The sequence below is a fragment of the Rattus rattus genome, chromosome 10, assembly GCF_011064425.1.
Source record: "Rattus rattus isolate New Zealand chromosome 10, Rrattus_CSIRO_v1, whole genome shotgun sequence".
Taxonomy (NCBI): domain Eukaryota; kingdom Metazoa; phylum Chordata; class Mammalia; order Rodentia; family Muridae; genus Rattus; species Rattus rattus.
The window spans coordinates 11132265-11154305 of record NC_046163.1 but is presented as its reverse complement, the minus strand read 5'-3'; the positions used below and the strand labels follow the sequence as shown (position 1 = coordinate 11154305).

Below are 22041 nucleotides of genomic sequence, written 5' to 3'. Positions count from 1 at the left end.
CTAGTCAGAGTTCAGAAGACAGAGTGCCACTGGAGAGTGGGTAGGTGAAGCCAGTAGATCTTAGCTGGCCAGCTCAGAGGAGAAAGAAACTAAATTACAGACATGAAACGGCACTCCTCTGCTTCTGTGTCACTCATAGGAAACTAAAATGCACCTGGGAACATAGGTATCTAATTGCTGTCACAGTGTCAGTAACTGACCTGGGCTTGCAGAGGCCCCCAGGGAAGTTCTAACTCCTACCACAAGTTTTGAGCATACAGGGCAAAGTCCACAGCATCCTGCCGGCTGCAGCACGGTTTGTACATGAGTTTGTATGGTGGTCAGACGACAAGCTCCGGGTACTGCCATTCAGGCATCTTCTATTTTTTATATGAGACAAAGCCTGGGAGTAGAGAGGAACTTCACCAGAGGCTAGGTAGGTTACTGCGTGCATGGTCTGGGGATTAGTCTTCACCTCTTATCTCATTACTGCTGGGAAAACAAGGGCCTATCCTTTTAAATTTTTTTTTAAAATGGGTTCTGAGGATTGAACTCAAGTCCTCATGCTTGGAAGGCAAGTGGTTTATCAATTGAGTCATCACCACCTTCAGTGGCACCAACAGTTCTCACAGCAGGTGTCCCTAGGTGTCAGCACCCCTGAGGAGGGGCACAGAACCCATCTTGTAGGGAAAATACAGCCTGGAGATGAGAGGTCATTGTGGCACAGGATCTAAAGCCCCTTTCAAGCCACATTCCAGGCTGGGGTAAGCAGAGAGAAAACAGGGGTGGTACCCAAGTGTGGTTCCATATGTGGGCTGAGTTTGCTAAGAACCTTTGCCATGGCCTACAGATGCTGTCACCTAGCCAGGAGAGACGCAAGAGCTGTCTGAAGGGCAGCTTGTCAGGGCACCCAGAGGTGACCATGCAGGTCCATTCTGCTCGGGGCTACACTCATGAGGAACATACACTAGACTGCAGCAAGACCTCGGGCACCTGTAACTGCAGCTCTTTCTCCACCACAGCATCACAATGGGTAAAATGAGCTAAACTATAAGTATGGGTTAAATGATAACCTCCACTCAGATATTGTGTCATACTTGTTCATTGGCTGGGAAGAGCTGGTAGCCATCCCCTCACACACTAACCAGTAATGACAATCTACAAAGCATTAGCCTGGAGACATCTCTGACACTACTGGGTTAATGAAAAGAACTTTCTCACGAGGGAAATCCAAAGCTATCATAAAATTAGAGCTGTTATCACAGTCCCTAATTATCACCATGATCAAATTACAGAACTTTTGATTTAATACAAAAAAATCCTAGTTCATCTTTATGTACAGAACTAAAAAAAAAACAAAAAACAACAAAACAAAACAACAAAAAAAAAACCAAACAGCTGGTCTTCTATTTTCCCCTTCAAAATAAAAGGTAGCAGTCAAGATCATGCTTCAAGGGTGTGTAAGGCTTAGAAACATGGCGGAGGCTTCACTGTAACGTTTATCACCCTTGAGAGATGTGCAAGCTACTCAACTCTCGTGTTTAACCTAAAACTACACTAACTGAGTAATTCACTAAAGAAGATCTGGCCAGGAGAAAATATGTTCTGGTCACAGCCAGAACTTTCCATATTGAAAATAAATCTCTTTCTTCCTTTCACCTAAGAGTTTAAAAAAAGCTTGGTTAAGAATTAATGGACATTTTTAATGATTTGGAGACATGCAAAGATTAATTTCTAGCCAGTTTTTAACCTAGTATCAAAGTAGTCAAATACTTAATTTGAGGTTTATCTTTTCTCATTACCTATTAATGCCATAGCTACAAGATATATGAACTGTGCATTTCAGAAGAACAGACTTCCCAATTAAGCATACACAGCATCATGCTGAGACAAAGCATCAACTTATAGAAAACCCCTGGTCACTCAGGCTAAACCATGCACCTCAGTGATCTTAGCATTCAGTTGCCGGGGAAGGGCAGTGACTGTCACCAGTGTCTGTCTAATCCTAACATGCTGCAACACTGACAAGGCAGATAGATCCTAGCGATGTAATATGAGACTTGATGCGACAGATCAAGTATGCATCTGATATTACAGAGATTACTTGATAATACAGTTCACACAAAGCAATGCGAAGACAGCGAGGTGCTATAAAAGCTTATGAAACACATTCTCTCCCCAAGTACAGATTTCCTATGATATTGATAGTATAGTTGGGGTCTAGAGGACACTGGTGGTAAGAAAGGAACCCACAAAAGTTATATTTAAAGGCACCAGTATGCCAGGCTTAGTCTTATACGCCTGCAATTCCAGCACTGTGTGTGTGTGTGTGTGTGTGTGTGTGTGTGTGTGTGTGTGTGTGTGTGTGTGTGTGTGTGTGTGTGTGAAGGCATAGGTCTTGAATTTAAGGTTATCTTCTGCTACACAGTTTGAGTCAGCCTGGGCTAAATGAGACCCTGTCTCAAAATGAAAACCAAAACCAAAGGCAAAAACAAAAGTAAATTGTGGACATCTTTTTAGCAGATAAAGGCCTTTACCAGGAAAGGGTATATTTGACATATTTCCATAGCCTAAAGACTGTGACTTTTCATAGATAAAATATAGCACTTGAGACCCTTGCTGGTCCAGGATATATTGTGGCTCCATAGAGCCACCACTCTGAGGACTAAGAAGCCTCAAATCACCTCTCCTGTGAAGTCACCCAACTACTGGGCATGATGGTATATGACTGCCATGTCTGGAGCCTAGAGACTGAGGCAAGATATGTATGGAAAGTTCCAAGCTGACCAGGACTACTTAGCAGACCTCAGCTCAAAAACAGAAATAAAAATGAACAAGTAAGAAGTTAGGCCTTCAGACCAGCAGGAGTCTGCACATGTTGAACTAGGCCCTCAGACTAGCAGGAGTCTGTACATGCTGAACTCGGTGGTGCTCAGGCTCCCAGCCACTGTGTTTGCAGAGCAGCATCTGCTTTAAATAGGACATGGGCAGGTCTGCAGTGCAAAGCTGACTGGAAAACTGTCCCAGGTTTGGTGCAGACTCTAAAGGGTCTATTGCTAACTCAGTAATACCATTTTGGTTCTCTGTTTTAGAGGAGAGCTGAAAGGCTTTCTCAGGGATTCAAGTGACCTTCAGTGTTTAAATCTATGAGGTACTTGGTTCAGTGTTTAGAGCTAGCAGAACTACAGAGAACATGGAGCGTGAACTGTTCCACAGTTACAAGTGGAGAAGGAGCAAGCCCACACCCCTGTCCTAGACTCTGCTATTCCACTTACGTCTAAGCAGGCTGCAAAAACTGGGGCACTTTCATTTTTCACTCCTGTGGAATGAGCTTACCTTGGAGATAGTCCCCCATGGGAACAGTTAGTGGGTGAGGTCAAGGGGCTGGTCCTGCTACTGGGGTGTCGGGAAGGTGTCCGGCCAATGGTATTGCTTGGAGATCCCTGGGACAAAGGAATGTATGCACCATTATTAAAAGGTTTTCTTCAAAGTCCAAGAACTCTTCCCTTTGTTTCTTAACCTGTGTGTAAATCCATCCATAATGACAATCCCCACACCACCCCAACTCTGCCTCAAGATATAAGCTGCGATGGATAACTGTTCTGTGGGAACTCTTGGAGCTTAATGGCCACTATCAGCTATATGGTGGCTAATACTGACTACTAATCTGACAAAATCCAGAACCCTGTACAAGACCAATCACTGGATAAGTTGGCAAGGGACTTTCAAGACTGTATTAATTAAGGTGGGAAGAAGCACTTTGAATTCCGGCAGTGTCATCCCAGGGGTTAGAGTGCCAGACTGAACAAAAGGAACGAAGTGAGCTGAGCACCAGCAAGTGACCGCTACTTCACTGCAGACGCAGCGTGACCACTTGCCCTCTCTGTCCTGCTGACTGTACCACTCTGGAAATATGAGCCAAGATACATTCTCTCTTCAGTCCCTCTTGTCAGAGCTATGGTAAAGGAACTAAAATAGCTCTGCTAAGTGATACAATTAAGCAATTGTATCATTACAGGAATAGAATAACAAAGACAGATTCAAGTATGAAGGAATAGTAAAACAACTTAGTAAATATGTAACTGACTTGACAACCTTACCCATGTGAGTATCAAATCCATTTACTTCTGGAGCATATGCCATGATCAGAAAGAAGCTTGTTAACAGAGGACAAGGAAGCTGGCTGTCCCTCAGCCTGGAGCCAGGTGAGGGTCAGTTGGAGGTCATAATCAAACCACAAGCAGGGCACTTACCACACCGGCGTTACTGGAGTTCTTAAGGTGGTTATGCAGGAGTTTGGTGGCACCGTCCTGGAATGTTTTTGGCAAGGCACCAAGTAACATGGTAAATTCAGGAGTGTTCAGTTCGAACAGAGAGATGAGCACAATCTGTGCTGCCTAGAAAAAGAAAGCATGGCCAAGAGGTGAGTGTGCACCACAGCACCGGAGAGTTCACAAGCACTGCTTCAAAAGCACAGCATCGGTCACAGGGAGCCCGACTTTAATCTGGAATAGTCCTTGCTTCTGTTTTAATGCCGTGGCCTTGGATGGCTCATTTCCTTTGTTGTCCAGCAGGAGGAAGGAAGCTGGTAAATAGAATAATATTAATAATATCACATTATATAATAATACAAATAATAAATGCTTAAGATTGTTCTCACTTTAGTAAGAACTGGACAAGCTGGCAGTGCACCCTGGGAAGAGGCAGTTTATAGACAAACCACTGTTGGGTTTATATCGGGATATTCTAACCCACTGCACTTGACTAAATTAGAAGTTTTAAAGGCATATGAAAAATGTCTTCTTTTATACCTAAGAAGCAGGACAAAGACTTTAACAGACTGGAATCTGATGACAGACAAAAGCACCCTGTTACCTTTGGGAAAGTATTTTACTAACCGACTAACAACACGGGAATACTTGCAGTGATGGCGGAACATAGGAAAACAATCGAATACAAGAGAGAGACTCCCTCAAGCAACGTGCTCCTAAGGCTGTGACTCAGTCATAGGGAGTCTGAGCTTAAAACCCAAAGACCCAGGAATTAGTGAGGAGACTGACTTCGAAGCACTGAAGCTGCGTGTGGTGGAGCCTTTTATCCCAGCCCTCCACAGGCAGAGGGGAGGGCCAGCTTCTGAGTGCCTGCAACCTGTTCTACACAGTGTGGTCCAGGTCAGCCAAGTGATCAGAGTGAGAATCTGTCTTAACAACAAAGAAAACAAACCCTCAAACTATACTGAAAGATACTTCTGGTAAACACCAATTGCCATTTCTCAATTTCTAAGAGTCAAGAGAAAGAAAAAAAAATATAAAACTATTTCTAGTTTCTATTTCATTTTCATTTTAACTATACTATAAGACATCTTTTCAGAGACTATAATATTTAGGATTACAGTCAAGTATTTGGAATATTTTTTCATGATACAGGCTCAAATTAAAAACTAAGTATTCTTTATGGAATAAAAAATTATTTTTCAACTTTCTAAAAGCATTCATTTACAATAGGCACCATTTCCTCCCCTGTTCTTCACTCTCTACCCCAGACCCCAGGTGGTTGGCGGTACTTTTAAGCACACATGAGAAACATCACTACTGAGGCTATACTAGGATAAAGCATACTTTCCTGATTTAAGCACCATTCAAAACGATGTGCTTCAAACAAGTGAAGGTGCTGTTAGGTGATCTGTGTAACAAAACCAACTTCAAATGTGCAAATAACCTTGTACTGTTAAAAACTGTTCATGAGATGTTAGGGACACTCCACACGCATGCAGAAAAATCACACTGTGAGAAGGCAGGTAGTGGGCAGGAACTTCAGCACGGGAAAACACAAGTGTGTTGTCACTGCAGTAATGAAGCACAGAGACTCGGGCTTTACATGTGCACAGTGGCACCTGAAAACTGTCTCTCTTCATCTTGGAGACAGAGCCTCAGGTTGGTCCTGAACTTGTAATGTAGCCAGTGATGACTGTGAACCTCTGGTTTTTCCTGGCTCTACCTCTGGAGTACCAGGATGACAGCTGTCCACTACCATGCCGCAAGGTGAGGAGCTGTGGACAGAGCTGGGGCATGCTAGGCAAGTCCCGCATTCTGGAACAGTCGGTCTTCACGTGAGATGTGCCACAGTCTTTACAAGACTGTACTTCCTCTCAGAATACTGCACTGGAACACCACAAACCAACCTGAAGGCATTTTACGCATGTTCTGCCATGCTTTTGCACATGGGTGCTGGGGATCTGAGCTCAGGCCCTCACATTTACACAAGTACTTTGGCCACTAAAGCATCTCCATAGTCCCTTGCTAACTTTTTCTAATGGACAATTTACAAGTTGTTATAGCCTGGTAATTTAAGGGTCAAATAGATTTTTTTTTTGTTGTTGTTGTTGATTGTTTTCATTTCCAATGTCTCGCTCTCTTCCCCCCCCCCAAATTTATTAAATTGGGTATTTCTTATTTACATTTCAAATGTTATTCCCTTTCCCATTTTCCAGGCCGACATCCCCCTAACCCCTCTGCTTCACCTACTATATGGGTGTTCCCCTCCCCAACCTCCTCCCCATTACCACCCTCCCATCAAGAATCCCTTTCACCAAGGGTTCAGTCTTGGCAGGACCAAGGGCTTCCCCTTCCACTGGTGCCTTTACTAGGCTATTCACTGCTACCTATGCAGTTGGAGTCCAGGGTCAGCCATGTATAATCTTTGGGTAGTGGCTTAGTCCCTGGAAGCTTGGCTGTGTCTCTTAGGAGAGATCTACATCCAGTTCCTGTCAGCCTGCACTTCTTTGCTTCATCCATCTTATCTAGTTTGGTGGCTGTATATATATGGGCCACATGTGGGGCAGGTTCTGAATGGGCATTCCTTCAACCTCTGTTCTAAACTTTGCCTGACTATTCCCTCCTAAGGGTATTCTTATTCCCCTTTTAAAGGAGTAAAGCATCCGCATTTTGGTCATCCTTCTTGAGTTTCATGTGTTCTGTGCATCTAGGGTAACTCGAGCATTTGGGCTAATATCCACTTATCAGTGAGTGAATACCTTGTGTGTTTTTCTGTGATTGAGTTACCTCACTCAGGATATTTTCCAGGTCCATCCATTTGCCTATGAATTTCAAAAAGTCATTGTTTTTTATAACTGAGTAATACTCCATTGTGTAGATGTACCACATTTACTGTATCCATTCCTCTGTTGAAGGTCATCTAGGTTCTTTCCAGCTTCTGGCTATTATAAATAAGGCTGCTAGGAACATAGTGGAGCATGTATCTTTTTTATATGTTGGGGCATCTTTTGGGTATATGCCCAAGAGAGGTATAGCTGGATCCTCAGGCAGTTCAATGTCCAACTTTCTGAGGAACCTCCAGACTGATTTCCAGAATGGTTGTACCAGTCTGCAATCCCACCAACAATGGAGGAGTGCTCCTCTTTCTCCACATCCTGGCCAGTATCTGCTGTCGCCGGAGTTTTTGATCTTCGCCATTCTGACTGATGTGAGGTGGAATCTCAGGGTTGTTTTGATTTGCATTTCCCTTATGACTAAAGATGTTGAACATTTCTTTAGGTGTTTCTCAGTCATTTAGCATTCCTCAGCTGTGAATTCTTTGTTTAGCTCTGAACCCCATTTTTTAATAGGGTTATTTGTCTCCCTGCAGTCTAACTTTGTGAGTTCTTTGTATATTTTGGATATAAGCTCTCTATCAGTTGTAGGATTGGTAAAGATCTTTTCCCAATCTGTTGGTTGCCGTTTTGTCCTAACAACAGTGTCCTTTGCCTGACAGAAGCTTTGTAGTTTTATGAGATACCATTTGTTGATTAAGGCAGGAAATAATCAAACTCAGAGTGAAATCAACCAAATAGAAACAAAAAGGACTATACAAAGAATCAACAGAACCAAAAGCAGGTTATTTGAGAAAATCAACAAGATAGATAAACCCTTAGCCAGACTAACCAGAGGACACAGAGAGTGTGTCCAAATTAACAAAATCAGAAATGAAAAGAGGGACATAACAACACAATTGGAGGAAATTAAAAAAAATCATCAGATCTTACTACAAAAGCCTATATTCAACAAAACTTGAAAATCTGGAGGAAATAGACAATTTCCTAGACAGATACCAGGTACCGAAGTTAAATCAGGAACAGATAAACCAGTTAAACAACCCCATAACTCCTAAAGAAATAGAAGCAGTCATTAAAAGTCTCCCAACCAAAAAGAGCCCAGGTCCAGATGGGTTCAGTACAGAATTCTATCAGACCTTCATAGAAGACCTCATACCAATACTGTCCGAACTATTCCACAAAATTGAAACAGATGGAGTGCTACCGAATTCCTTCTGTGAAGTCACAATTACTCTTATACCTAAACCACACAAAGACCCAACAAAGAAAGAGAACTTCAGACCAATTTCCCTTATGAATATTGATGCAAAAATACTCAATAAAATTCATGCAAACCGAATCCAAGAGCTCATCAAAACAATCATCCATCATGATCAAGTAGGCTTCATCCCAGGCATGCAGAGATGGTTTAATATACGGAAAACCATCAATGTAACAGATTATATAAATAAACTGAAAGATAAAAAGCACATGATCATTTCATTAGATGCTGAGAAAGCATTTGACAAAATTCAACACCCCTTCATGATAAAAGTCCTGGAAAGAATAGGAATTCAAGACCCATACCTAAACATAGTAAAAGCCATATACAGCAAACCAGTAGCTAACATTAAACTAAATGGAGAGAAACTTGAAGCAATCCCACTAAAATCATGGACTAGACAAGGCTGCCTACTCTCTCTCTACTTATTCAATATAGTTCTCGAAGTGCTAGCCAGAGCAATCAGACAAGAAAAAGAGAGCAAAGGGATACAGATCAGAAAGGAAGAAGTCAAAATATCACTATTTGCAGATGATATGATAGTATATTTAAGTGATCCCAAAAGTTCCACTGGAGAACTACTAAACCTGATAAACACCTTCAGCAAAGTGGGTATAAAATTAACTCAAATAAATCAGTAGCCTTCCTCTACGCAAAAGAGGAACAAGCTGAGAAAGAAATTAGGGAAACGACACCTTTCATAATAGTCCCAAATAATATAAAATACCTTGTTGTGACTTTAACCAAGCAAGTAAATGATCTGTATGATAAGAACTTCAAGCCTCTGAAGAAAGAAACTGAAGACGATCTCAGAAGATGGAAAGATCTCCCATGCTCATGGATTGGCAGGATTAATTATAGTAAAAATGGCCATTTTACCAAAAGCGATCTACAGATTCAATGCAATCCCCATTAAAATTCCAATCCAATTCTTCAGAGAGTTAGACAGAACAATTTGCAAATTCATCTGGAATAACAAAAAACCCAGGATAGCTAAAACTATCCTCAACAATAAAAGGACTTCCGGGGGAATCACTATCCCTGAGCTTAAGCAGTATTACAAAGCAATAGTGATAAAAACTGTATAGTGTTGGTATAGAGACAGACAGACAGACCAGTGGAATAGAATTGAAGACCCAGAAATGAACCCACACATCTATGGTCCCTTGAATTAACAAAGGAGCCAACACCATCCAATGGAAAAAAAGATAGCATTTTCAGCAAATGGTGCTGGTTCAACTGGAGGTCAGAATGTAGAAGAATGCAGAGAGATCCATTCTTATCACCCTGTACAAAGCTTAAGTCCAAGTAGATCAAGGACCTCCACATCAAACCAGATACACTCAAACTAACTAAAGAAAAAGTGGGGAAGAATCTCGAACACATGGGCAATGGAGAAAATTTCTTGAACAAAACACCAATGGCTTATGCTCTAAATGGAATCTTAAGAGTGACTCTCAGGGTAGGTAAAAGGTTCTTCAAAACTCATTGTCTGTTTGCTAAGACCTCCTAGGCCATCATCTGTCTGGTGGTTGTACACTTTACAAAAGTACGGACTTCTTCCAAGCAGGCAGGACATAAATTAATCTTTGACAAATGTTTAGGTGTTGATATTACTAAGCTGTGAAAACTTCTGATGTGGGAAAATGGGAGGACACAGTTTTCAAATAGTAAACTTGCTTACAAAACCATTGAAGACAAGGTACTTTGAAAAAAAAAAGTGTGTGTGTGTGTGCGCGCGCGTGGGTGCGTGTGTTTTCACGTGAAGGCCAGAGGACGACCTCCGGGTTGTTTTCAGGTGTTGCTCACCTTGCTTTTTGGACAGCATCACTCAGTGGGCTGGAACTTGGTAAGCAGACTAGGCTAGGCTGACTCAGCACCCCGAGGGATCTTCTTGTCCCCAGGTCCTCTGCACGGCAGCAGGACCTTAATCCAGTGGATCAGGTGAAGGTGTCTGAAATGGTCTTTCTACCCTTGCTATTCTATTTAATATGATAGTGAACTACACTTGGAAACCATTTTACTGGGAAGCTGGTTAATCAGGACACCAACATCACAATAGGCACACAGGATCACATGCCATCATATCAGTGGTAATTCTCAGTGGCCTCCCAGGGCGACTGATACGGACAATGTGAGGGTGCACAGAGGGTGTGTTTGGGGTTAGTATATGGGCTCCATCTACCTGTTTACAACTTTCTTCCAAGTTTGCTTCTCCAGGCCCGGAGCAGGCGGGGACTGACCTACCAGGGACATCCTCCCCTGCTCGACTACGCTGACGCTGGAACTGCTGAGCAGAAGAGGGAAGGGTGAATTAGAGAGAGGAAAAGGCCAGTCAAGGCTGTCTGCTAGTTCACAGTGAAGCTTCACCAAGGCTGAGGCCCCTGAGACAGAAGTCAGGGACATTGAGACCTTAGCACCCAGTGTTGCTGGTTATCTTAGTTAATCACAGTCCTTCATGGGAGAATTCTTGCTTCGTGTGATATATGAAGGACAATCAGAGGTCAAAGTGCGACATGAGAAACAGTCATGGCTAAGTTCATAGTCAACTTTTAGGTTTTAGATTTCTGTGTGTGTGGTAGGGTGCATATGTACAACACTATGTGGGGACCAGAAGATAACTTATAAGAATCATTTCTCTTCTTCTACTATATGGATTTCACGAATCAAACCCAGTGCATCAGGCTTGGTGGCAAGAGCCTTTACCCTCTGGGCCATCTTGTTCTTATGCTGTTTAGAAATTTGATCCTTCAGACACTTTCTGCAAACTTGTCTGGATGAGTCAGTCCCACAGCATTTCTTTCCTTCCTAGGTTTCTTTGCTATGCCTTCATTGCTCACATTTCTCAAAACCTGTGGACGCCAAGGACTCACCCAGCACCTGTGAAAGGTCCTGGCTAGCCCACTGACATTTGACAGAGACAATCATATAAAATAAGCAGACATACAGCACTGGAATTGTAAAGGAGGAACATGTAATTAAATACTCTGGCTGGGCACAGGGGTTCACACCGTAAGCCAGCACTGGGAAACAGAGGCAGGGGATCACAAGTTCTAAGCCAGTGTGAGCTTCATGAAGTCCTATCTCAAAAAAGTTAAGGGAATAGAGTGCCTTGCTAGCATTCTAAGACCCTGGGGGTTTGAGCTCCAGCATCACATAAGCACACACACACACACACACACACACACACACACACACACACACACACACACACACACACACACACACACACACACGACAGAAACAAACAAATTTAATGGGAAAAATTCAATTGCTTTTATTAGATGACCTTTCATAGGCCCCATGACTTCGTATGTGCTGGGACGAGCTTAGTCCTAAACTTGTTTCCTCAACAGCAACAAATCCCAAATAACCCTTAGATAACAGCAGAGGAGCTGGCAGGATCGTTTTCTTACTGTAACCAAGGCTGTCCTAGATGCCCCCAGCCAAGTATTATCAGTCTCTTGCAGACAACAAACTCAGGAGATTAAATGCTTTGCTTAGCCACATAGGCAGAAGCCAGAGGGAGGCCAATCGGCAAACTTGTTTCTAAGTAACATTGCCCATTACTTTCTACCAAATACAGTGACTGCGAAAGGTCTAGTGACTACTGACATCTGGCTGGCGCACTTACACAAGGAAAACATTAATGTTAAAGTGGCCACACCAGGTAACAGTTGGGTATCTCTGGGAGGCTTCCAGCAGTCACAGTCTACTAGGCAATACCCTTTGAATGTTGTGAGTTTACTTTTGATTTTTAAAAAAGTTCCTTAAATATTAAAACTCCCTTCTCTTTGCAGAGCAAACCATCCCTAAAAATGGAGCTAAGAAAGAAACAAAGGAAATATTAAAATTATTGGAAGTCAATGAGTCTGAACTCCATCAGCCTGCATTAGATTAAAGTCTTCCAAAGGGTTATGGGTGGGGCTCTGCTGGTAAGCTGCTTGCCCGGCAACAACGTGGCCCTGGGTTTGATCCTCAAAATAACATAAGGCAGATGTGATCCCCAGAAGTACAAGGCTGCATGCAGTGGCACAGGCCTGCAATCTCAGCACTTGGAAAGTAAAGGCTGGAGGACTAGAAGTTCAAGGCCATGGGGTGGGGCAGGGGTATTAGGAGCACACAGTGTTCTGGCAGAGGACCCAAGCAAGTTTGTTCCTAGCACCCACATCGGAGGCTTAAAACTGAACTCGCAGCTCCAGGACGATAGCTTCTCCTGGTCTCCCAAAGTCGCTGTACTCACTCAGACATGCTCATGCCCATAACAAACATACAAACACACACAGTTAAAACTAACACAGGGACCACTAAGAAGACTCAGTGATTATATGAGTGCTTGGTCCTCTTGCAGGACCCCCACGTGGTTCCCAGCACCCACATAGTGGCTCACAGCCTCCAGAACTCCAGTTCCGGGGCATCCAATTCTCCTTTCTGACCTTGGTAAGCACCAGGCACAAACATGCTACACAGACATAAATGAAAACAAAACACCCACACATATGACAATTTTTAAATCTTTTTGTTAAAAAGTAGTTGAAGGTCACATAGTGAACTTAAGGCTAGGTTAAAATGGCACCCTGTGGGGCTGGAGAGATGGCTCAGTGGTTAAGAGCACTGACTGCTCTTCCGGAGGTCCTGAGTTCGAATCCCAGCAACCACATGGTGACTCACAATCATCTGTAATGGGATCTGATGCCCTCTTCTGGTGTGTCTGAAGACAGCTATAATGTACTTATACATAAATAAATAAATCTTAAAAAAATGGCACCCTGTTTCAACAAATGCAATAAAATATAAATAAAAAAAAATCTTTAAAAAGTTCAAGAGGACTTTTACAGGCTGGGGAAATGGTCAGTCAGCAAACTGCTGGCTAGCAAGTCTGAGCACTTAAGTTCACATTCCAAGCATCCATGTAAAAGCTGTTTATTGCTGTGCATCTGTAACCCCAATACTAGGGAGGTGGCTTACTTGGGGCTCTCTGGCCAGTCAGTCTAGTCAAAACAGTGAGCTATAAGCACATAAATGGCATCCCACTTTATCCATCTTTTGTTTAGGTACTATATTCATTCAGAAAATTCTCCCAGCACACCTCCCATTCTGTGCAAGCTATGCCACTCACAGAAGCAACTGTATTCACGAATGCTGGCCGATGGCAACCAAACAGGGCACTCACATAAACTGACTTTGTGCTTGGAAGTTATAAGCTATGGTGACCTAAAGGGAGTTGTTTCCAAAGACCAAATACTGGAAAACTGTCTTAATACGTCTACTTGTGCCCTCAGAGCCACAACACATGGGATCGTTAAAACAGAGCAGTGTCTGGAATGTAGAGGTACACCGACCTAAGTACATCAACTGTACCACGATTTGCAGAGAGGCCAAAAGTTAGTATTTTGTAAAAAGTGTCTAGGATGGTGATATAGTTTGTTTGGTAAAGTGCTTGTGACACACACACACACACACACACATACACACACACACACACACACACACGAAGACCTGCAGTAAAGCCCTTAGAATACACATAAAAACCTGGGTGAGAAGATGGCTCGTAGGTAAACTTGGTATCAAGCCTGATGACTTGAATTTGGTGACCAGGACTTCCATGGTGAAAAGAGGGAACTGACTCGGCTGTGTACTGCCCTGCACACATGTGTGTTGGCATGTACCCTTTCCTCTGGTAATTAATATAACGACCACCATTCCTAGGCAGAGAGATACGTGGTTTTTATTGTTTTGTTTCTGTATTCTGTTAAAGATCTCTTTATTCACATCTGAGTGTGTGTGAGAGTCTGCCATGTACGGACACAGTAGGCGGAAGGAAAAGGGTCCAGATCACCTGGAGCTGGAGCAGCTGTGGGCTGCCTGACGTGGTGCGGGAACAGGACTCTCCCCTCTTAATCACTGAGCACACTTCAGCCAGGGACTAGGAAGGCAGAGAGGGGAGAGTCTCTGGGACTCACTGGCCAGACAGCCTAGCATACATGGAGACCTCCAGGCCAGTGAAAGTCTCTGTCTCAGAAACATAGATGGAACCTGGGGAACAACAGCTGGGGTTGACCTCTGGCCTCCATACAGATCCAAATCTCCCTCCTGAAGAGCTAAGGAATTACCAGGTAACAACAAAAGGTTTCTGCCAAGCCACAAAGGAGCTTTGGAAGCACAATACAAGGCTGTTCCCAGGAACAGGTCCCAAGTAATACCCTTCCAGCAAGTGAGACTTGGGGGAGGATGGTGGATATGCCTCTCACCATTGCCATACAGATGAAGGGATATGCAGATATCGTTAAAGTCCCTAGATGGTTAACTTTAAGACAGGGACCTGTCAGGACCTGAGTGGGCCTGACCCAATTATGTGGGCGCTGCAAAGAGGTTGGAGAAACTGAGAGGGAGAGAAATCCTCCTGAGGGCAGGAGACCTTCAAGGCTGGTGGGAAGTCTTTAGGCCATCAAGGGCATGCTCAAAACTGCATTAATAGGACTCCAATTTCTTTCTGCTTCCTCCTGATTTGTAAGCTCTGTATCTGTATCCCTACCAAGAGGCACTCAGCAGAAGTGATGGCGACACCAGCATCATGCCCTGAAATCCCAGCTGCCTCCTTCATAAGCAGTGTGTTAGGTACCTAGTCTTTGGTTTTGACAAAAGTTAACACATCCTTACACCTGCTAGTGAGTATAAGGCTATTGTTTATATTTGGTGATTCTGTCAATTTGAAAATTACAACAGAAACATTTGTTTCTGACTTGTAAATCAAACAAAACCATTGAGCCACCTACTACTGCATCTTCCAACTCCCAGAGTGGCTTAGTGGTTACATTTTGCCAATGGAATTTCTTCTGATAAATGCTTAGAGGTGAATAAGAATAAGGACAGTAGATGGCAGAAGTACCCTGGCCTTGGTATCTCAAGGGCAACTGGAAAATCTGTGTAGCACTTGTTCCCATCCTGCTCAAGACAGGCCTAGTCTCTCTCTTCTTGCTGCCTGTCAATCCAGATGAGAAACTCTCGGCTCCTCCTCAAACACACATCTGCCTATGTGCTACCAGGCTTCTTGCAGTGATGACAATGAACTAAACCTCTACACTGTAAACACTCCCCAACTAAATGCTCTCCTTTTTAAGAGCTGCCTCATTAAATCAGCAAATTAAATGCTAACTGAGATACTGTCCTTCAAGGACATGTCTGAACCTGGAGGGTGAGAGCAGCTGGAGCCTGCTCGTCAGAAACTCTCAGGGAAGAACTGCAGCCTGCCGACACTGGTAAAGCACCTGACTGCCCAAGCAGATGTGCTCTAGCTGGTGGGTGGAGAAGAGGCCTGGATGGCACAGTGGAGAACCCTGTTGGGAGGCTGTCACGCAGAGTCCACAGCAGGCATATCCATTTTTGCCACAGTGTCTGCTGTGTTTTGTTTTATATGGGCCCTGGGCATGGGACTCACACCTCTGAGACAAGTACTCTACTGAATGATACACAACAGCCATGTGCCATTGTGGAACCCAAGCAGAGGCTCTAACACTGGCACAAAGAGAAAGGCAAGTACTACAGCAGCCAAATATGACTCACTGTAGTCTGTGGTGGCTGAGTGTTCTGCACGTGCCAGGGAATGCAGGTCTGTGACATAAACTCTGCCTAGCAGGGAATGATGGCCTGGGCTTTACTGCTGCAGCCTCTCCAGGTGGATATTCCCTGTGAGCTGCCAAAGCAATGAAGTAACAGCTTGGTGTTGGGAGTCTGAAAATCCAAATCAGAGTTCTGAGGCTGGGGAGATGGGACAGTCAGTGGTGTGCTCACTGGCAAGAGGAACCTGAGGGCAGATCTCCAGCACTGTGGTCAGAGCATGGGGACTTAGGTCTACTGCTCCAGCCCTGAGAGGAAGGGGCAGAAGGAGCCCCAAAGCTCACTGCTCAGTCAACCTAGTTGAATTGGTGAGCTTCAGTCTCAGTCTGAAAACTAAGGTGGAGAGAGACAGAAAGATGCCTGAGGTTTACCTCTGGCTGCATGGACACACAAGTCCTTCTCAAATTAAAGACAGTTTGGTTTTTTTTGGGGGAGGGTGGGGGGGCATATAACAGAAGGATTTGATTCTTTTTAAAGTCAGGAGTCTGCTATGTCTTAGCAAACGTTTCAATTACATTTCACTCCCAGGCGCCTTTGCAGCCACAGTGAGCCCCAGATCTGCCCATCCCTCATCAGAGCACAGCACTAGTGAACACACTAATGCTTTATCACAGAACTTGATCCACCAGACTGGAGATGAGCAAAGCAAGACAGAGAAGCAGTAGCAGCACAACCTTGGTGACACAGCTGTGTGTGTGTGTGTGTGTGTGTGTGTGTGTGTGTGTGTGTGTGTGTGTGTGTGTGTGTGTGTGTATGCACATTTCCAGGGGATGTGTATGCCTGCCTAAGGGAAGCCTGGAGTCTTGCTTCAGCTCTGTGAACATACCTTTCTCACGTCTGAACTCTTTGGTTCTGTAGTCCATGTTATGATCCTAGAAACAGCAAGTCTTGTTTCACTGGAATTTACAAAATCTGTGGGGTCCATCTGTCTGGCCAGAGACTCGATGTATTTCAGGATCGCCACTTTGACCTGAGAGACCAATGATTATAAATGTTAAGCCTTGGCTTGTCACAATCTTTGAGTAGACTTCTTGTCTGGCAGCTGAAAAGTGAATGCCTCGAAGGAGAAACCTCCCCGTGTCCCTGATGCATGGACTGACAGCCTACTCCATATCAGCAGACATGCTCCTAGATTCTCAGAAAAGCTTTACCACTGGCCAGAGGCCCGAGCCCTGCAGCTTTGTAGCTCTGCAGCAAGTTCTGTGATACATGCTGGGCCAGGGCCTGAGAGACCATCCCCATCCACCATCTCATACTCCGCTCCAGTTTCTCCACTGGTTTTTGTTCTCAGGAGAAGGAGACTACGATCTATGAGACCCATCCTAGAGTCTAAAGCAAAGTCAGTGGTCAAGAAACGGACTGCACATGAGCACACACAGTCTCCTTCTGTTGTGTAGCAACACGACAGAGTTGTCTTGTCATTGCAGGTGTGACTTTCTACCTGCCTCAGAGAAAGAGACTATTAAAAAATACTCTAGCACTGTACAGCTCTCGGGACATCAGAATGCCTTTCCCAGGTCACTAACGTTATTGACACTGCTGGCAGAAGTAAAATATGGCACAATCTGCTTACCAAAGGAACTAGCCATTTGGGACCAAGAGAACTGAGAACACGTTCACAGAGGCCTGAACAGAGATGCTCCTAGTTATTCAGACTCTAAACAAGACACACAGGGGAAAGGGAACTTGAAAAGCAACTGTAAATGACAGCCACTAACCTTGAGGTTTGGAGTTTGAGTCTGATCCACAATAAATCTCATCAAAATGTTAAATTGTTGATCAAATGGAAAGGAATCCCTAGAATAAAAACAAGTTCTTATGTTTAATCCTGCTATAGATCAATATATACAAAAGTTCATTCATGTTTTTATATATACATATATTTATATATAGTACTTTTCAGTTTATATAAATACTAAATTAATATTTCTATATGGAAAACCTGGGGAAAGGAACATAGGTCACTGTGAGTAGCTACTTTAAAACTGAAGACTAGGCAGAGAATGCAGGCAAGCAGCTGGCCTCCTACCCTCTCCCCACCTTCCTGAGCACTGCTTACTGGTGAACTAGTGACTCTCACTGTACGAGACCACTTAGAGCTCACTCTGTGGAAGCTAAGCAGGTGTCCTCCAGTCCTGTAAGCCCAGGTGACCCTCTTATAGTTACCACAGAAAGATGCCCATGTGGTGCTCAGTGCTGGGAAATTCTCTACCCAGCGATGACTCAAAGGATGCCTTGGGTCCAAGGAACCCTTTTCCTTGCCTCAAGCCAGTGACTAAGCCCATGCCTCACAGTCACCGTACATGTCTGATCCAACCAAGTGATCATGGGGGCTTCTGTCGAGCAAAAGTCAATCCTTTTATTCTTATGGTGTGGCAATCACTATTGCTAGTTTAAAACCGCTCAGCAGAAGCACTGGGCTATGACGTCTTCATCACAGGAAAGACAAAGTAGTGTCTGGGAACGAGTGATAAGAGTATTCTCTCTGAATCTCTTAGAGAGCCACGAGACTCTTCCTACAGAGGTATGGGAAGTGACTAAGGATGCAGGTTTGAATCTCCAACACAGGAAGAAAGGTTACCAAGTGTTTCAAGACTCAAGTGGAAATTATGATAAACAACACAAGAAAACTATAAAGTTTTATAAAGGGGAAAATATTACAAAATGGTGCTTTACTCATAATTACTTACAAAAAGTAAATTTAAGCTAATGCCAGAGCACCTGCCAAAGCCTGGGGGTTCCCTTGACCCCCAAAGTAATAAAACTGGCCCAAGAGCATCCTTATTCCCACACTTGGGAGCTGTGAGAGCTGGAAGCTACAGAGAGATACTTCTGGAACAAAGTGCACCCTAGTGTCTCTACTTAACCTTTCCTGCTTCTGCACCCTGCAGATAGAGATGTCAGTGTGTTTAGGTAAGAGCTGTGCCTGTTGGTAGGCATCGTCAGAGGCGAGGAAGCCAGGGCAGATTAGAATAGTGGAACAACGTGCTCATCATGAATAATCACTGATAACCTCCAATGTCCTCTGGGCCCTGTAGCAAGGCCATCTTTCCAGCAGTCTCTGCTTCTATCTGACCTTTGCTATGAGAACAGGTGTACATATCAGTTGAGTGAGTGGGGATTGGGCGGGGGGAACAAATGCCTTAGACATAGACCAAATTTACTTGAGATTAAGTTTTTTTTATTTGTTTTTTGTTAGTGCATGTGTGTGCCTATGCTGAGTATCCTCCTCGATCACTCTACTCACTGAGATGGGATCTATTATTTGAACCCAGCGCTCTCTCCAATCCTCATGCTTGTGGTGCAAGCACTGAGTACTCTGTGCAGCCTAAGATTAAGACTCTTATAAGAAAGGGCATCAAGGAAGACACTAAAGATCACAGTTCTACTTTCCTCCCACTGTGTGTGAGTGTGAAAGGGGTGGGTAAGCACGATGGGAAGGAGAGAGAAAAAACTCACTGAGCTATATCCAATTGTATTTCTTAATCACCAAAATATAGGAGTACAATCTTAATATTTCCACCATTCAAAAACACTTTAATGAATCTTTCATTCATAAGTTCATATAAGAGACCTTTGGGCTAAATCTGACTCACAAATGTTTTATTTGGACTTTACAGAGTCATAAAAACATCTTTAAATATGTTACAAAAATCTATGCTTTTGACTGTTTATCAAGTCTGAAAACACTGGATCCATATTTTAGTAAGGCCACATCTTCCTACCTGCATGGCTGTTTGTGGTCCTATATTAGACCAGACTACTCAGTCAACCCCTAGTCAACCCTTTGTAAGGTTTCCAGGCACTGGTGCACAGTGCTGCTCTCAAGTTCTGCTAGGAGGAATCATCCAGTCGAAGAAGAATTTGGAAGCCTTATCATATGTATGCTACTCTTAGTTCTTTCAAAATCAGAAGAAAATGTGTGCAAATTACACAGGTTAGCAGGCTAAGAAACCCAATGGCATTGGAGTGTAGACTCACAAATCCCACATGGCAGTGGGCCATGTAGGAGCTACAAGCATAGGTGTGTGTTGGTGGCATATGCTAACTGAGCAAGAAGGTGCAGGAGGACGGACACACAAACCTATAGGGCAGCCTGGAATCATAGGGGCAGACAAAAGAGCGAAGGCCAGAAATTCTCCTGCTTGTGATGGCAAGTGATTGATTGAAGAAGGCACCTAATGTTGACTGCTGGTCTCTCATGCTCTTTGTGTGTACTCATATGTGTGTGTGTGTGTGTGTGTGTGTGTGTGTGTACACATGCGTGTATCCAGAAATAATAATACAGAAATAATTGAATATACACACATACATATACAGAAATAGTTCCATGGCTCAGAGTTGGAGAATGGGTAACCAACTGTGACCATAGGCAAGTCAGCACAGCTTCTGTTTCCCACTGTTAAAAACCCCATGTCACTTCTGAGCTCCTTCCCCTGGAAAACCCCAGGACACCTGGGGTCTGTCCCAGTCTATCAACCGTGGGTTCTATGAAAGGTGCTGCCAAGTTAATAGCTTCTGAATGCCTGGGAATCACTTGTTCTTTTCAGAGAGCCATGAATCTCCCTTTAGCCTCTATCTTCTACCATATCAGTCAGATCACTGTGAACATCGTCACTCACATCTAGTCCAGGCATGCTAACACCTCGCAGCTGCACAGCAAGCACCAGGCTTCTGTGGGGCAGCACAGTTCCCCAGTGTTTCTGAGCCACGGCAATAACCAGGCAAACTACAAAGCTCTCAAACTCTAAGTTGAGGAACTATTTCTGTATATGTGTGTGACTTAAGTAAGTTATTTCTGTGTTAATTATTTATTTCTGGATACACACACAACACACACACACACACACAGTGCACACAAAGAGCATGTGGAGACAGCAGTCAACATTAGGTGCCTTCCTCAATCACTTGCCGCCTAATATTTTGAGACAGGGTCTCTCACTGAATCATGAGCTCATCAAGTTGGTCAGACTGACTGACCGGCAAGTCCAGGCATCTTCCTGTCCCCACTTCCCAGTGCTAGGATGACAGAGTGCTGGGACCTAAAAATCAGGTCCTCATGCGTGCATGGGACTTCAACAACTGAGTTGCCTCTCTTGCCCCAGAACTGTCAATTTGGAGACAGTTTATGGTCCAACAAATTTCTACATCATATATTGCTAAATTTCTGAGGCACATTATATAAAATTGAAGTATTAAAATACAAGAACTTCAGAAAGCTATAAAGAAATATTCTAAATATTAATCTCTCTAAATTTTTTATAAAATAAAGGGAATTTTTGAAGTTCTATACATTTTATAGGTACTCATAAGATATTAGCGACTTAAAGATGACATGTGAGCAAGGACAAACTGCGTAAAGATTAAAACCACAAGCTTGGTGGTGCCGGTGCTGCCTTTAATCCCAACACTCAGGAGGCAGAGGCAGGTAGACCTCTGAGTTTGAGGCTAGCCTGGTCTACAAAACAAGGACCAGGACAGCCAGGACACCATTAAGAAACTCTGTCTTGAAAAACAAACAAAACGAAGGACTAAAACTATGGCCAAAACTCCTATAGCAGTAGCATGGCAAGTCCTAAATGCTTACCTGGTGACATCTAGAGCCTTCTGAACTTTCGCTTGCACAGATCCAAGTAAGTCTGCTCCCATTTTCTTAAGTAGTTGTGTGAGAAGGACAAAGAGCCAGTCTTGCAAGTCATCCTTATGAATGATTATAAAATCCACAAGGGTCTCCAAAAACATACTGAAAACCTGCACAAGAGAAAAGCAAGGACCTCACACGCTGCCTTTATGACTTCCGCCATAGCCTGAGAATGTTTCAAATGCCTGACAGAGCTAGCCTAGCCCAGTCTTGTCACTCAGGTTAACTACTGCTCACATCTTGAGAGGCAAACAAGCACACAGCAGAATATGGGGATGGGCTTGGGGTAGGGGAGTGGGGAGGTACTTGACACTTACTCTCTGTTGTGAATTCCACCGCACACCAGGCCATGCAACAAAACAAATTCCGTGTTAGTTCACAGCAAAGTAATACCAGTTTCATGCAGTTCCTTTTAACAATTCTGAAAAAGCT

General features: G+C 43.7%; 1 protein-coding gene across 32 annotated transcripts in view; it reads right to left on the bottom strand.

Annotated features, from left to right (window-relative positions):
* The window catches only part of Clasp1 (cytoplasmic linker associated protein 1), a 221636-nt gene that overhangs the window by 39640 nt on the left and 159955 nt on the right, over nt 1-22041 (bottom strand). For all 32 annotated transcript variants that reach the window (XM_032914877.1, XM_032914887.1, XM_032914879.1 and 29 more), the window contains 6 exons: nt 21927-21929; nt 21556-21719; nt 17687-17765; nt 16795-16938; nt 4233-4376; nt 3316-3422 (listed from right to left, as the gene is read on the bottom strand). In XM_032914877.1, coding sequence (XP_032770768.1) covers nt 3316-3422; nt 4233-4376; nt 16795-16938; nt 17687-17765; nt 21556-21719; nt 21927-21929 — 641 coding nt within the window. The remainder of the gene's footprint in view (nt 1-3315; nt 3423-4232; nt 4377-16794; nt 16939-17686; nt 17766-21555; nt 21720-21926; nt 21930-22041) is intronic.